This window comes from Centroberyx affinis, unplaced genomic scaffold, assembly GCF_046629955.1.
Source record: "Centroberyx affinis isolate AG114_WGS23_722 - 3 ecotype Tasmania unplaced genomic scaffold, CSIRO-AGI_Caff_v1 ptg003480l_1, whole genome shotgun sequence".
Lineage (NCBI taxonomy): Eukaryota > Metazoa > Chordata > Actinopteri > Beryciformes > Berycidae > Centroberyx > Centroberyx affinis.
The window spans coordinates 58,048-73,880 of NW_027281439.1; the positions used below are offsets into that span (position 1 = coordinate 58,048).

A 15,833-nucleotide genomic window follows, 5' to 3' on the forward strand; every position below is an offset into this window, starting at 1 on the left:
GGAGGGTTCTCACTGCTTTTGTGGTACCCTAATAGAGGTTCTGCAGTTGTGTCACAAATCTCCTATCAACCCTGGCTGGTGCCATCATGGAGGTCCATTGGAGAACTGGCTGTGCACAAGTAAAAATATAACAACCAGGCTAGAAAAAGAGAGATATCTGAAAACGATTGTTGTGGCGTGAGTGTAGATCCATTCAGTAACATTATAAGTAGTTGGTAAGTCCAGTCTCAAATAGTGCTAAATTTGGTAGACTCTTGTCTACTGTCATGAATTTGGCCTAATCTACAGCTGTATAAACTCAACATAAAGAATAGTCTGGCAGATTCAGCCGCTATTGCTAGCTTGCTATCGTGTCCATTCAGTTGTCTCCTGTAAAAACTGGAAACGGGTTAAACACTCACTGACAGATTTACAGAATTGGTTCATTGCGTGAACCGCTTCAGTTCTGTTGGCGAACCAATTTTTCTTGATCCCTTTAAAGTATTGTTTAAATGAACGTTTGATTCATGAACTGACCCATCGCTATTAGCTAGCCACTAATGCTAGCTTCTAGATATGTTAGCTTGTATGCAAATCCGATGTGCTTACAAGACAGTGACCACAAACAGAAATATAAATTGGCTTGCTGACATTATATGGACACAAATTTGACCAGATTTATCAGTGATAAAATGTTCCCAGTCAAAAAGAGCAGAGAAATTAACCATATCTGTTTCTGTCTGGTTTACAAACACAATCAGATGTACCTCCACTATGGCCACCAGAGGGCGCATTACATCATCTGAAAGCCCTGTAGCTGAGCTACTTGTCACTGTCATGTCCTGGCTATTGTCTAGGATGTTGCTTGTTTTCTGTGAAGAAGCATAACCACTATTACTCCAAGATGATATTGCACTCTTATACATGTCTGTTTTGCTTGAAGAAAAGGAAAAGCCTATTTTTGTACCTTAGTACTTACTTGCTAAGCTATTGTGTGCACAGTTGTGCTGCAGCTTTGACAATCATGACTTTGCACTGCAAGATTTACACTTACGTGGACGTGCACCTAACATAAAAATACGTAGAATTAGAAAATATCCACCTCTGGAATACGACACCAGTTCAGTTGGGCTTGTCTTGTCCTTTTCCTCTGGTCACACTTTATATCACCATATACTGTATCACATGCTGTATGATCATAGTGTATAATTACAGTGTACTTTATGTACGTAGAAAAAGATAGTCATATCTGTTTATTTCTGGTGATCACTTTTACTAATGATGTGTAATTTCTCAAGTAAAATTTTGTTAAGAAAAAGGATGGTTGGTTATTATTGTGTCATTATCTCCAATGTGTTACTCTGTGTCATCATCATGGATCAAGGCTAGAGGAATCTTGAGGTCTACTCTTCAGGTTTCAGACAAGGCAAATTATTATTCTGGTCACTCAGTGGGCTATGCTGTGGGTTCAAGTTTTGCTCATCATCATTTTTCCATGTCATAGCCTCTTTGTTTATAGTTTTTCTCACACTCTCTGGTTTGAACCTCCAAATAAAGCAGAAAAGCTATACATTTGAAAAAAAGAAAAAAGGCCATTTTGAGTGCATTGTCCTCAAGAGGCACGTTAGAAAGCAGACTGCAGTCAGTACACCAACACATTTAATTGTGGTCTGTAAATGTCATCTTTTAAAGGTGAGTGTGCAGTCCTCCTTTATATAAAAATCACCAGCATACTGTAGCAGACTGCTACTAGCAGTGGCTGGAAATCAGTCGTTCTGAGATATTGAGCAACAAGTTTAAGTGAAATGATTACTGTGATAATTCTGCTTATTAATTCCCTTGGTGTTCCAATACTATGTAACAAATGGCATAAACGTAACAAGTACAAATTTATGAAGGCATACGGTTTGAATGAGAATTCAGGGTTGTGCTGTGTGGCTGTAATGTAGCTCTTGTTCAGATATTATGAATGTGTTCTAAACCAGATTTCATGTATAGCGTGTAACTATTTGACTTAAGATCCTGCATCCCATCTTAAATCTGATTAGGTGAAGACTTCTAAGTCAGCTTTTAGGAAATTAAAGGGGCATTTCCCCCATAAAATATCCATACTCTATTTTGGTGTATTGACTGTCTAGGAGAAGTTTTTGAGATTTTTGGTTGTAATTCGTTATTTTGATTTGAATTCCTAAAACTCCATCTTCACTCTACAAAGCATATTTAACAATTTTCTTTTGTTTGTCAAAGGCATGTTTAATTCATTTTTTCAACATCAGGACTTGAGGCAGAATGACTTGAGGCAAATTTAGTAAGACAAACAGTGTTTATTGCCAGAAATTCAGGAGAATAAATACACTGTTTGATTTTATAAATAAGCATTATAATATTACATTCTGTACATACATGTAATCTAAGGACTAAAGTGTTTTCCTCAACAATGCACTGGGAGGCATCGACATGTCTGTTCACAATCTACTACAAAATGTGTCTTCAAAAATATAGATATACAAGTATTTCTATAAAACTGCCGTTATTTTATATTATTTCAAAGCTTAAATTTGATTTCAACCAGCATGCTAGCTGCGATTTACCAGTGTCTACTATTGTGAAAAATGACCTTTTTCAAATTCAGTCTAATACAAAAATAGATCAGAATAGATCAGTGTGCTCCTCTGGTGCAGGATAAACTGTGAGAAAATGAAATGTTAACAGAACATTTACCTAGAACCCATATAGGATTAGGACCGTGGCAGGAGTGATATCTGAGTATAAACATGTAAATGGAAAGGACACAGTGCACATCAGTGATGATCAATATTAGGCTATATCATTCAAGAAAGGCATATTTTGACGTCATCATGTATAAATTTGGTGTATAAAAAAATCTGGAAAAAGCAAAGCACTTTCATGACCTATCGTTTGGTAAATTGCTGGCTCCAACCAATCATCAATCCATTATTCACTTAAATAGCCTCATATACACTCTTTTTTTTTTAGGGAGAGGTTTACAATAGGCCCAATTATTCATCAAATGCTCAGCATGATAACAAATTGGTGGCTTTGTTCATGGAATAAATACAGTCTGCTCTAAAATCAAATCTTTAAAAATAGACATTGAAATAAAATTTTTGGACAGTGACAATCCTTTTTGCAGAGAATGGATTGATCAGCTTTGGACATAGAACAACTGATATCAGATTTGTATGTCAAAAAAAGCATATGTACATGTTTTAGTGGAAGGGAAAGGAGGTGTGCGTTTTCTCTGTGTGTATTTCAAATATACAAACAGTCTGTTTTGTCAGGTGCGCGAGTGTCAGGTGGGCGGCGGACCGTTGGTGTAGCGTAACATGGGGTAGAAAGACCGGGCGAAGTTGTTGGCGACGGTGCAGCTGGGGTCGCTCTCGGACATGGGCACCAGGCAGGGCAGCAGCAGGAGGAGCAGCAGCAGGAGGTGCAGGGGGAAGGCGGCGCGCAGCACCCGGTAGAACAGGGAGCGAGGCGGGGATGGATCCCTCTTCTCTCTGCACATCACAGAAGAAAGAGGTTAATTATAGGAATACGCAAAGTTTCTGTCAGTGGCATCCAAACAAACCCCTAGATGAGACATTGTTGTGGTATGTTTGCAGGTTTATTTAATGTAATAAAACTCCCTCATAAGCATTTCCTGCATACCGTTTAGTGGCGGGACTTTTCTTTCCCTCCTGGGATGAATGCAAAGAGGCACTTTGGCCGGGGTCGCCTCCTTCAGCCGAGGATGAAGACGCGGATTCACAATCCTGCGTTACAGACGGAGAAAAATCTCACACTGAGTCACCAGCTCTCACATAATCATTTCAACATCCCTGACATTTAGCAATCATTTCTTCTTCTTTTTCTTTAGCTTGCCAAAAAAAATTCCCAATTCTTTTACCCTTTTGCCCACACTGAAATCAAATTCCAACCAAAAATAAAGACCAGAGGTTAAAAATCAATTTTGTGGCTTGAATTCAAATTGAATTTAAGTTGATTTGCCATGCATGTACTTCATGCACAATTTCAAGACAGACGAAAGAAAATGAGGAGAATACTCAGAAGAAAAATCAGAAATGTTATATGATTTGACATTACCAGACGTTGCTGCAGGGTGCCGAGGTCCTGGGCGACCTGCCGCAGGAGCAGCTTCAGTTTGCTGCCCGTCACGTGGAGCTTCTCCTGGGCCTCGCCGCTCTCCTCGGCCCCCTCCTCCGGCTGGAGCTGAGACCACAGAGCCTGGAGGGAGGCCTGCTGAGCCCGCCGGCCCTGCAGCTCCTCCTGGAGAGCCTGCACACCACAAACGACAGAAAGGCAGTGATGATTATGACGGGGATTATGACTGACAATGTCATTCCATAAGATTTGTACCTGTATTGGGCTAATATTGGCCTTTTATTAAAAATCCCACATCAGCCAGTCAGTGTCATCCACCTCTGATGCATTTTGTGTGATTACATATTTATTGTAGAATTGATCAATACAACACTGGTTGTCTATGGAAGCCCTTAACCTACTACCATCATCATCATCATCATCATCAAAATGGAGAGTTTTAATGATGATCTAAACACAGTTTCAGAGGTGTTTCTACCCTGACAAGAATAACATTTTCAGAAACACTTAATACTAATTTTCAAAAATGGTCAGATTTAAAGATGCATCAGAACATCAGTATCAACCTATAAAAGCCCATAATGGTCGAACCCTTGTATTCAGGAGTCACCAAGCATTGGCATCTTACTAGGAGTGCTTTCTTTCTCACAGCTTGGATATGACTAGAATCCCCGTGTGGGACAGGCCTATCTGCTTACAGTGAGTGTGCTGCGGTGTTGGTGCAGGGCTCTGACTGGGGTGTCCGGGTGACCGATGTCCACCGCGTAGCGCCTGCTCTCTGCGTGGGCCAGCCACAGCAGCAGAGAGTGCAGGGTTTCATGGAACTCCTGTAAGGGGAGAGGGGTCAAAGGTCATTTCTCAGTCAGTGGGAGTCTGTTTTGGTACTCCAACTTTTAGAGTGCATTATGTGACCTCACCTCATGCAAATTTTGACAGGACAGCACCAACATTCACAATTTCACACTCTATGTTGTGCGATAATGCTTCCAAATAGCTACTTAGCCTGTAGCCTGTTACATTTTCTCTGTATGGATTAACACTAGAAGGGCCAATGGAAAATCTAACAACACTGGTTTGTACAGAAAACAAGTCTAGAAAAAGCCATGGAGGGACATTTAGAAAGATATTTCAATTTAAAAATTCAAAACAGCTGTCATTTGACTATGGCTTGGCCTTTATACTGTTATTGAATTCTTCTTCTTCTAGTGAGCTGCTTTCCAACAACCTTTCTTTTCTTTTTCTTCCCATGATGCATAGCTTACCAGAGAGGACTGTTATGATTTTACTAAAAAAAATTTGCCAATTAAATTAAACTAAATTACACCACACACAAGCATTGCACAGAACAATAGAGCTACTACTGAACCAGCGAACTACTGCAACAGTCACATTCTTCCCGCTTCCTTTCACGACTAATTTCATCGCCATATAGCGATGACAAAATCATACAATCATACAGGGAAGTAGCTCTAATTAAATCCTGTACCAAGAGGGACACTCGTGACAAGACTGAATGAGTAAGTGTAAGATGTTTTGAAGTAGCTTTATAGCACTGTTTAAGACAGGGGGGACTATAACAATTCATCCAACCTTTGAAATTCTTCCAGTGTTCAGTACCATCAATCTGTGATGTTCAGTGCATTCCAGCAGTTATTTTGTGATGAAGTGTTGTAATTTATTTTATTTTTTTTCTCAGCCTGCCTCGTCTACTTCTACTTCACTTAGTGATTTACTGTGTTTCTCAGAATGACTTTCAACAACCCCCAGAAAGTAAGCTCATGACCCTCATTCAAAACATACTTGTGGCTGCATTGCATTCTGGTCTACTGAGGCTACTGTTGGTGGAGAAAGTGACATCTCTGCCCTTTCTATGATGGATTTCTCCCTGTATGATTGTTGGTGCAAAATGGCGGCTCTAGAAAGAAGCCCTCGCTCTTTGATTCTGAGGGACTGACATCAAAACCTGACGTTTACCATTGATAATTTAGACAGCTGAGACATGTTCTGCTTTCAAACTCATATAACAGGGTTAGAGTGTTTCAGAGTGGACTTTTCCTTTAAAATCCCATCTCACCTGACAGCGCATTAGTGTCTTCCTCAGACTGTTCTCCCACTCCTGAAGGCCCGTACATGCCTGGCTCCAGTCCCGGTTAATATTCCCCAGGCTCTCCTGTAGTTCCGGGGCCTCCTGAGCCCCCAGGTTGACAGACAGCATGACCGGCTTGTAGCGGGCGAACATCTTCTGCATCTCCTGTAAGAGTAGAGCTCATGAATATTCCATGTACATATCCAGGTTGTACTTGTTAGGACACTCTCGTTCAAGCTTGGCCCAAACGTCTGCTTTGCTTAGTCTTAACTTTTACCTTAAGCTGTTTGGCTCTAGCTGCCATGTCCTCGACGCTGGCTGCTGGGTCGGACCGCAGGTGGCGCTCCAGCTCTGGGATGGCGCGTCCCAACCAGGAAGTGATGTCACCGAGGGCGGACGTCAGCTGCTGAGGCTCCCGAAGGCCGGCCTGCAGGTCACTCATGGACTGAGCCTGGAGCAGCTCCCAGCGCTCAATCACCCCTGAGAATTAACACACACACACACACACACACACACATATTAAAAGGATAGTTTGAGGTTTCTTTGAATTTTGCCATGATGAATCAAATGGGGCCACAAACTCTCTTCTCAAAAGCAGACAAAACTATTCCATGACACTGGTTGATCTTTGTAGTATTCCCTAATGCAAACTGTGAAACACTTTTTTGCATATATTTCATATTATTATATGTTCATTTTCTATTTCTCATTCATTTTTACTTTATCTCAGTATGCTCTAGTGCTGTTCTGTGAACGTACATTGCTCATACATGCTGTAATTCCTGTTTTCATACTTTTCATTCCTACATTTCTACTTAACACGTGTCTAGTGTTGTAACTGTCACCCCATTTGCAATATTCTTATTTATATTCTATTTTTGTTTGCTGCATCCTGTTACTATTTCCTGCTGCAAAGACCCAATTTCCCCCCACAGGTTTTGTATTATCTTATCATTTATGGACGTGCATTGGCATTATAACTTATTTGGCCATTATTCTTTTCAATTCAGCATATCGACGCAACATTCTTTTCTTTACTTTCCTGTATCATTTTGGCAAACAGAGAGTCTTGGTCTGACTGAAGAGCTGAGGTGAATTTGAGGAGATGGGGAAACGCACTGCTGGACTTCGCTTGGCTCTTTACTTAAAGGGACCATTTAGAGAAAAAATTAAACTGTTTTGCAAATATTTTTAGCATGGCAGGTAATGCCCTGGTGCGCTGCTATGGTAGAATACATATAGAGGGAACTATAGGGAAAACACTGTTTCACACTTATCTATGTTGTATAAACTTCCATTGCATCAGAACCTGTTTTTGACCAGCTGCTTATGACAGCGACAGGTTGAGGCCGTTGGAGCTGCCATCTTCATCTTTCACAAGCCTCTCTCACCTGACTGTTTGTCTGTGGCGGTCAGTCCCGTCAGACCCAGCTCCTCCTGTTGCTCCTCATCATCCAGGAGCAGCGAGACTCTTTTAATGTCCTCAATGCTGCCGCTGCACTGAGACATGAGTCGCAGCTGGAGACACAACATACTCTGTTAGGGCTGGCTGAGAAACTTTACAGTTATCGTCACAGTTGTTGACCTTGTATGAAATTTCTTTCCATACGCCACCACTGAGTTTAATAATGTTGTCACTTACATAGCCCTGCTTTAGGGGGGTGCTGGTGAGGGTGGGTGGGGCCTCCGTGTGGCCCTCTGTGTCCAGCTGCTCGCTTTCTGGGTCTCCTGGTGTCCGCCATCTTGGAGACTCATGTATGGCCATGGACCTGCTTGGAACTGAAACACACACACACACATTGAGTTTCAACTCACAAAACCCTAAGCTATGGCAGAGTCTCTTCAGCTAAAACTTCCAAACCTGCTTAGATCCACTACATTTCTGACTGATGATTGACAAGATATTATCTGGTCAATGTGATAAATGATTAGACATAGATCAGCAAACTATCCGCTTAGAGAACATTGGTCCTGACTGCTCCCTGATATGATTTTATTAGATATTGCTTCCAAACAGACTTCTGCCAATTTTCACTCGGTCTTTGCTAATTACAATGATCAAATTCAGACTTGCCACTAAGGTGAGTGCCATATCTTGCCATACCCAGTTGATGCTTATGAGAAAAGCATGCAGTTGCAACCAGACTCTGCACTATCACTTTCCGGCAGATTGAACTCCGGGCCAAAATCCATCCGCACAAATCGCGGCAAGCAGTGATGCCATACAAGCGTAAATCACCCGTCCCAAAAATGAAAAAGCTTGTTATCTGTGTGGTAGTGCTTATTTAATGCCATATTTCACATGGTTGGACAGCGGAAAAGAGAGAGGTTATGGCACCCGAGACCCGGGATGGGTGAGCTGCAGCTGGAAACCCTGAGTGGGTGGTTTCGCTCACACACCAACACCAATCACATCGACAGAATAGCATTTTAAAATTGTAGTAGACAGAGCCCTTAAATGCCGTGCCCTTTAGCTCAATAGGGGTGGTGGTGGTGGTGGTGGGTGGGGGGGGGGGGGGGGGGATAGAGGAGGAGGAGTGGAGGCGAGTCCGGGAAGAGAAGAGACGTAAAGAGCACTGAGGACGACTGGGATGAGGGAGGAGAAAATTACATTGAGGGAGGTGTAGAAGAAGAAAAGAAGGAAGATGAGTGTCAGAAGAGGTGGAACACGAAAGGTCACCAAGGGGGGGGGACTAAAATGAACATAAGAGATCCAGAATAGACTCGACTAAGGGAAGAATTATAACAAAAAGTAGAATAAAAAGGAGGTTTGAGAAGACAATTGAATTATCGTGTTGTTTTGTGATAGGCATTGTGTGAAGCTGTGTGATGCAGATGCAGATTTTCCAAACCGTTCCTCTCGGGATCGAAGCATCAATGCAGCAGCAGCAGCAGTGCATTAAGCATATAAAAAAGTGGTGACCTCTGCATAAGTTACATTTACTGTCATGAGGAGGCTGTGGGTGGGCTTGTCATGCAGAAGGTGAAGATGTTGTGCCTACCCAGTGGGGAGGCTTGTAGGGCCTCTGAGGCTTCCACAAACTCCTCCTGGCTCTCAGTCATCTCCACCTCTGGGAGGAGAGAGGGATGTGTTTGAGTGTGTGTATGTGTGTGTGTACAGCGGATATCAGATTTTGTAGTTTTTACTGCCTTGGCGGCTGAAATGAACGACAATATATGAAAAATGGAAAACGAAAACGCCTTGGTTGCTTAAGTCAAAAAGCCTTAAATCCTCAAGGCAATAAAAAGGACATTTGAAAGGGTGTGTGGACTCTTGATCCAATGCACTATGACTCTTATGCGCATCCATGTTTGAAAGCAAGAAGTCCACTGCAGAGCTACCTGACAGCGTACTGAAGTAGGCTCCCTCTTCCTCATCCTCCTCATCCTCCTCCTCGTCCTCATGCGACGACGACCCTCCCACGTCCCCGGTGTGGTCCCACTCCAGCGGCAGGGAGTCCACGCTCACGGGCGTCTCCCGTCCCGAGCGCTCCAGAGCGGAGGCGAGCAGGTGGGTGGGCGTGGCCGGGAGGCTCCCCTGGCGCCCGAGCCACGGCCGGCCAATCAGCTCCAAGCTTCCCTCCAAGGACACGCCGGCGCCGAACAGCTCTGGCTCTTCCTTGATCGTCTGAGGCGAGGAAATAAGAGTCAGTGTTGGCTTGTGTTGACTTGTACCAAATGTCCTCAGAAGGTTAGAGAATGAATGACAAAACGTATGCGTGTGTGTGTGTGTGTGTGTGTGCTGCAGCTGACCGGTGGCTGGCTGAGGCGCTGGTGGAAGCGGACCAGTCTGCTGAAGACCTCCTGGCAGTAGGAGTGGAGCTCCTCCAGCTCCTCCTCTATCAGCGCGGCGTCCGGCGGCGAGCTCTTCTGGATCAGACCCTCCCCGAACACGATCAGCCCGTCGATGCGCTCCGTGTTCAGGGTGATCTCCTTCTGGAAGCCCTGCAGGAAGAGGTGGGACGGTTGGACGGATAGAGAGAGAGAGAGAGTGTGTGTGTGTGTGTGTGTGTGTGTGTGTGTGTGTGTCGCTGTGCCCTCACGTTGAGCTGCTGGATCTTGTGGTGGACGTCGCTCTCTGAAAAGTGCTCGACGTTGGTGAGCTGCAGGTCCAGCTCTGTCAGCCACACCAGCATGCTCTCCCTGGTGCCTTCAAAGTCCTCCCGCTGGCTGGTGAAATACTGAGAGACAGGGTGAACAAAACGATGGAAGGCACAGGGGAGAGAGAGGAGACGTGGGTATGTTATTTTATTTCTTAATTTAACAGGGAAAGTGTACAGTTCATTAAGTGAAAACTTTCATTTGAAGTCCCTGAACAGGTGTAGATTGCTGTGCACGATCGCAGACTATAGCAAGAAAGCAACATTCAAATTCATTCATTATGCAGCATGATAGAGGTAATTAAGAAGTAAATACAAAAAAGAACAGACAACAAATGAAAGAGAGGAAGAGAAGGGAATGAGCGATATAATAGAGAATCACTTGAGGCACTGGGGAAAATAATATCCAATATAAAATCTAATCTCCCGTCAAAATGTTCTTTCAAATGACATTCAGAAATGATTGTCAGTTTCACATAATAAGCAAGAGATTTCTCTTGTAAAATGCCACTTTTACATAATGTGTCTGTGGCTGATATGTTATGAGCACAAGAGTCTTTCCTCACATACATGGCAGTATTTTGTGAACAGTATTTCCCCATCACCTCTGTCCCTTTCTGTACCTTGAGCCTGCGGAGGACGGCAGCCACTCTGCGGTGCAGGGTGTCCCAGCGGCGGTTGCCTTCGTGGACCATGGCTTTGAGCTGGCTGGCCCGGTCGGTGCGGTTCTCCCTGGCCAGGCGGCGGTACTGGTTGTTCACCAGTTCCAGCTGGGTCAGCCGCTCATGAACCTGCCTCTGGAAACCCTGAGGAGGAGAGGGATGAAGCATGGATTTAGAGTAAAGACAGAGATCAGGACTCCAAATAACAAAAAGTGATTCTGTTAACATCATTGCATTTTTCTACCGTTGGATTTGACTTTGCACGTATACGTTTGTTTTCTTGTGACAAATCTCATATTCACACTGCACATAGTTGGGTAACCAGACAAGCACCGAGTCAAGTCAACTTTATTTCTAACACTACAACTGACCTCAAACTTCTTGAGCTCCTCCTTGGCCACGGTGTAAAGGACGTCTGCAGAGTTGGGGTTGGCGGCGGTACGCTCGGCCATCTTGAGCCAATCCTCGAACCGCGAGTAGTCATCGAGGAACTTACACCACAGTCTCCAAGTCTCCTCGATCCTACAAGGGGACAAGGTCAATATATTTATTGTCTACTATGCAGGTTATTCTGTTACTTCAGTGAAGGCTACAACAGCAGAAAAGTGTTATTTTTTTAATATTAAAGCTTTTTGAACTTACAAAAAACAGTTCCATTAAACATGCAATCATTTGTGTTTTTGAAATCTGAAGCAATGAATAATAGCTTTTCTTCAAAATGCATATTGCATTTGGAATGAAAATCTTTATAATTATTTCATTTTTTTCCAGTTCAGTTCGAGTCACGCACCTTGGTGGAGCTGCAAGGTTGCAACAGGTTAAACTGCCATATCTGAACTAACTGTGGCAGTAACCTTTATAGACCAGCTGATGGTCTATAAACTGCTAGTTTTCACTGCTGTTGCATTGGAAAATTGCTATCAATTTCACATTCCATTACAATTCAAATTGCTTGTGGAAGCGTTTGGCTAGCTAGTAGAAGATTCATTTCAAGTTCAGGAAGTGGGGTTTCATGGTACATAAGGCAGCTGGCAGATGAAAAAGGAGAGAGTACTGGCAGAAAAGTTCAATTTTTTTCAAACCATCAGCACAAAATGTGTGCACGTTTTCTACAAACGAGTACAGTCTGTATCGTAACATGGCTCATTTGTGTTGATGACATAGATCTAATTTATTATCAAGCTCTCTGGCGACCTAGTATTCAGCTGCCTTCATCTCTTCTATGGTGAATACAGTAAAGTTTGGCTTCTTCACTTACTAGTTAACGTTTATGCATCACAACAACTTCTCCTATTGTGTGACATCACTCAAAACTGCATGCAAAGAGGATCACGGGAGATTAAAGTTGTGGCAGCGATTAGCGTATGGAATGAGTTTATTGATTTTAACGTGGTAAGTGTGTGTGCGTGTGTACCTGAGCCTCCTGTCCAGAGCCATGGCACAGATGGTCCTCCAGCGCTGGTCCAGGCTGCGGCTGGTTTCCTGCAGGGAGTCGCTCTCCGCCTCGGTGCCGCCGGCGGCGGTCCTCCGTCCCGCAGCAGCATGTCGCACAGGCTGAGCACCGACGCCACGCCCTCCGTGTGCTGCTCAATGTCCCGCTGCAGCTCCTGGACGGACACACGGACAGACGTGAAGACAGACATCGTCCCAGTCCACACCCACAGACGCACAGACGGTGGGGCATGAGGCCGCCATAACAAAAAAAAAAGGGACCAATATGAATAATTAATCTAAATAGAGGCATAGAAAGAGACAAAGGGGGAGAGGGAGGGACAGTGAGAGAGTGTGTGTGTGTGTGTGTGTGGGGGGGGGGGGGGTGTACTGAGCTCTCCCCCCTACCTGCTGCTCGGCCAGCCTCCTCTGGATCTCCTGGTGGTGGCAGACGCTGTAGGTGATGGGTCTGGACAGCTCGGCCTCCATGCGGGACAGCCAGGAGCGCAGGTTGCTCATGTTCTTGTCCAGCTGCTGCACCGTCACCAGAGTCTCCTTCAGCTTCTTCACCCTGCGGACACACAGCCATGCAAACACATGGCCGTTAGCATAATATACTAATATACTAATGCACAGCCCATATATATATTCAGTAATCCGTATTTAAGCAAGAAATCAAGACTGTTAGTAACTCCTGTAAGTAAAACCTGTAGTTAATGGTTCAGATGTTTTTATTTGAAGATGAATAGCCACTAAAGAAAGAAAGAAAGAAAGAAAGAAAGAAAGAAAGAAAGAAAGAAAGAGTCTGAAGCAAAAGAGATAACAGACGAAACATAATATCATACACAACCAAACAAGAGAGACGGAAAGAAAGTAGAACTATTCACTACCTCGCAACTCTCCCAGGTGTCTCCCACTAGAACTTCCAACGTCACCATAGCAACTGACCCCACTCGTGAACACACACACACACACACACACACACACACACACAACCCACCGCCCGACTGGCGTCATAGCAACGCTTGGCACAAAGAAAGCGCTCTTTTGAAGCTCTCAAAAGCCTGAAGTGTGCCCCATTTGGGGGGTTTGAGTTAATTTCCCCATTTGATCCTTCCTGTCCTGTTAAGGTCCAACAGGACCTGTCAGGGCCGAGAGGGAGAAGCTCTCCACTAAATAATAGGAGGTAAAAGCGGCTGTGAGTGTGTGGCGGACTAGAGAATGTATGAAGGGGTCCCAGCAGCTGTAGATAAGTGTGTGTTCTTCTATTTCTATCCTTGTGAGAACCAGAGAGATTTAATGTTAGGATTAGGGAATAAATGTAGTCAATGGACGGTCGTCATACGGATAGAAGTACAAGGGTGTGTGTGTGTGTGTGTGTGTGTGTGTGTGTGGCTGCAAGTGTATGGCTGCATAATTAAGCAGCAGACAAGATATACAGTAAAATCCCCCTCCAGAAAACATCCATCCTCCTCTGCAGACATAACCACGCTAGTTAACCAATCCTCTCTCTCTCTCTCTCTCTCTCTCTCCCACCCCACCCCCCCCACCCCCCCCTCCCTCCTCACCTCTGACAGCCTAACAAAGCCTAGTAGCTACATGTGGAGCCCCAACAAAAGACACGGTCAGGGGTCCCCGCCGAGCGGAGGGACAGAAGGAGAATGGATGGAGCAAAAAGGAGGAGAAAAGAGCTGGAAGATAAGTGAGGATGTGTGGTCGGAGGATGAAGTTGACAAAGTCCAACTGGCCACAGGAGGCCTTAAAGTTGCCTGGTTACTCGGCTCAGTAAAGGCCGGGCGAAAGACTAAATTACATTTACTTACTGTAACGGAGTGCTTTTGTGTACATGTACTTTTTTGAGTATTTTTTAAATTCACTTTACTTTTACATAAGACATACTGACTGAACTACAGAGTACACATTTGGTAAGTTCTGCATTAGCATTGCATCAGAAACTGGACAATAGTAAGTTGCATCAAACCTGCACAAGCATGTAGAGGAAACACTAACTTACTGTAACATTAAATGCTCTAATTTATCCAATATAATAGCTTAGTTACCATCCGTTCAGCTACAGTGTTATTGGTTTGTGTTAGCCTGGTTGGTGTCTAGCAAGTTCGCTAACCTTCCTAGATAGTTGGCAGTGTAATAATGCTATTCTATAAACAGGATGGGTATTTAAAAGTTTTTTTTATCACAGATATAATAATGACATGAATTTCAGAATCTTATTTTTAATGAAACTGAATGTAGTTAACAACATACACATTATCACATTTTGAACTTTCTGTCCACTCGTCCTTTTTACAGGTCATTATTTTACTTTCTGACTACATTTAAAATTAAATACTTTTTACTTTTACTTAAGTAGATTTTTACAAATCTAACTTTATTTCTACTCTAATTTCAGCGAAATAACCGTACTTCTACTTGAGTAGGATATTTTGGTACTATTTCCACCACTGATAGTGGGAACAGTTACAGTAGACGCAGGATCTTGTGTGGCTCAGCTAACTGGATATAATGTTGGTGCAGTGAGTTGCGATTTGTATTCAGCAACACTTCATCTCAATATTCCACATTGCTACTATTGAATGAAAACCACGTCTGCAAAAAGTAGGTTTTTCAGGACAGGTTTTAAGGTTTTAAGGTCTGAAGGTCACAAAACTCAGTCAACACATAAATTACAAAGTACACTTTCAGTATTTTCAGAGTATCAACAGTGTCTCGGTCTGATTTTCAGCAACATATTCAGCCAATTATCAGTAGACTGGAAGACCTTCAGAAATGAAATGTTCAGATTCTATCAGCAAAGTATCATTTGAGAACTATATTTTCAACAGACTAAAAATAAATTAACTAAACCCTAAGCTAAGGCAAAGTCCCTGCATCTAATATAATTTGCCACCAAAACTTTAAAGCCTGCTTATATAAATAGACTACATTTCTGAGGACAAAGTGGAGTAATGGCTGTTGAGATATTATTATTTAGTCAATGTGATCAATTATTAGATGTAGTTTACTTCAGTTTAGAGGGGACATTGGTCCTGAATGCTCATTTCTGGCATTTTTTCATGATCTGTCATCTTCACTACAATGATAAAAATGGACTCTAAGGTACCCTTTCCATACCTAATTGATACCTATGAGCGGATTCCACTGACTGTCAAATCCAATTCTGTTCTGATACAAATAAACAACACATATCAATATTCAAAAGAAATAAACCTGTTGGCTGCATCATCCATTTTTTTCTGATGTGTGCTTTAGGTTCTGTCTCGAGTATGATGTCACTTCCTCTCAGCATGCTGATTTGGGTGCTGCACTAATAAATAAGCGGGTGGCACTGAGAGCAGGTGCTGATGGAGTCAGCTGGAGTGGAGTGGATGGGAATGAGGATGTTCCCTCCGTCTGGGCCACAGATTGTGAGACACTGTCAGATGGTGTGGT

At 43.3% G+C, this 15,833-nt stretch overlaps 1 protein-coding gene across 1 annotated transcript in view; it reads right to left on the reverse strand.

Annotated features, from left to right (window-relative positions):
* Nucleotides 1-2,301: 2,301 nt before the first annotated feature.
* The window catches only part of LOC139661232 (nesprin-2-like), a 56,160-nt gene continuing 42,628 nt past the window's right edge, over nucleotides 2,302-15,833 (reverse strand). Inside the window, 17 exon segments of the mRNA XM_071539646.1 lie at nucleotides 2,302-3,500; nucleotides 3,652-3,755; nucleotides 4,087-4,278; nucleotides 4,803-4,931; nucleotides 6,179-6,355; nucleotides 6,468-6,670; nucleotides 7,582-7,708; nucleotides 7,833-7,969; nucleotides 9,193-9,261; nucleotides 9,533-9,818; nucleotides 9,944-10,135; nucleotides 10,234-10,371; nucleotides 10,914-11,096; nucleotides 11,324-11,474; nucleotides 12,367-12,476; nucleotides 12,479-12,559; nucleotides 12,792-12,954. Coding sequence (XP_071395747.1) covers nucleotides 3,293-3,500; nucleotides 3,652-3,755; nucleotides 4,087-4,278; nucleotides 4,803-4,931; nucleotides 6,179-6,355; nucleotides 6,468-6,670; nucleotides 7,582-7,708; nucleotides 7,833-7,969; nucleotides 9,193-9,261; nucleotides 9,533-9,818; nucleotides 9,944-10,135; nucleotides 10,234-10,371; nucleotides 10,914-11,096; nucleotides 11,324-11,474; nucleotides 12,367-12,476; nucleotides 12,479-12,559; nucleotides 12,792-12,954 — 2,650 coding nt within the window. The 3' untranslated portion in view covers nucleotides 2,302-3,292.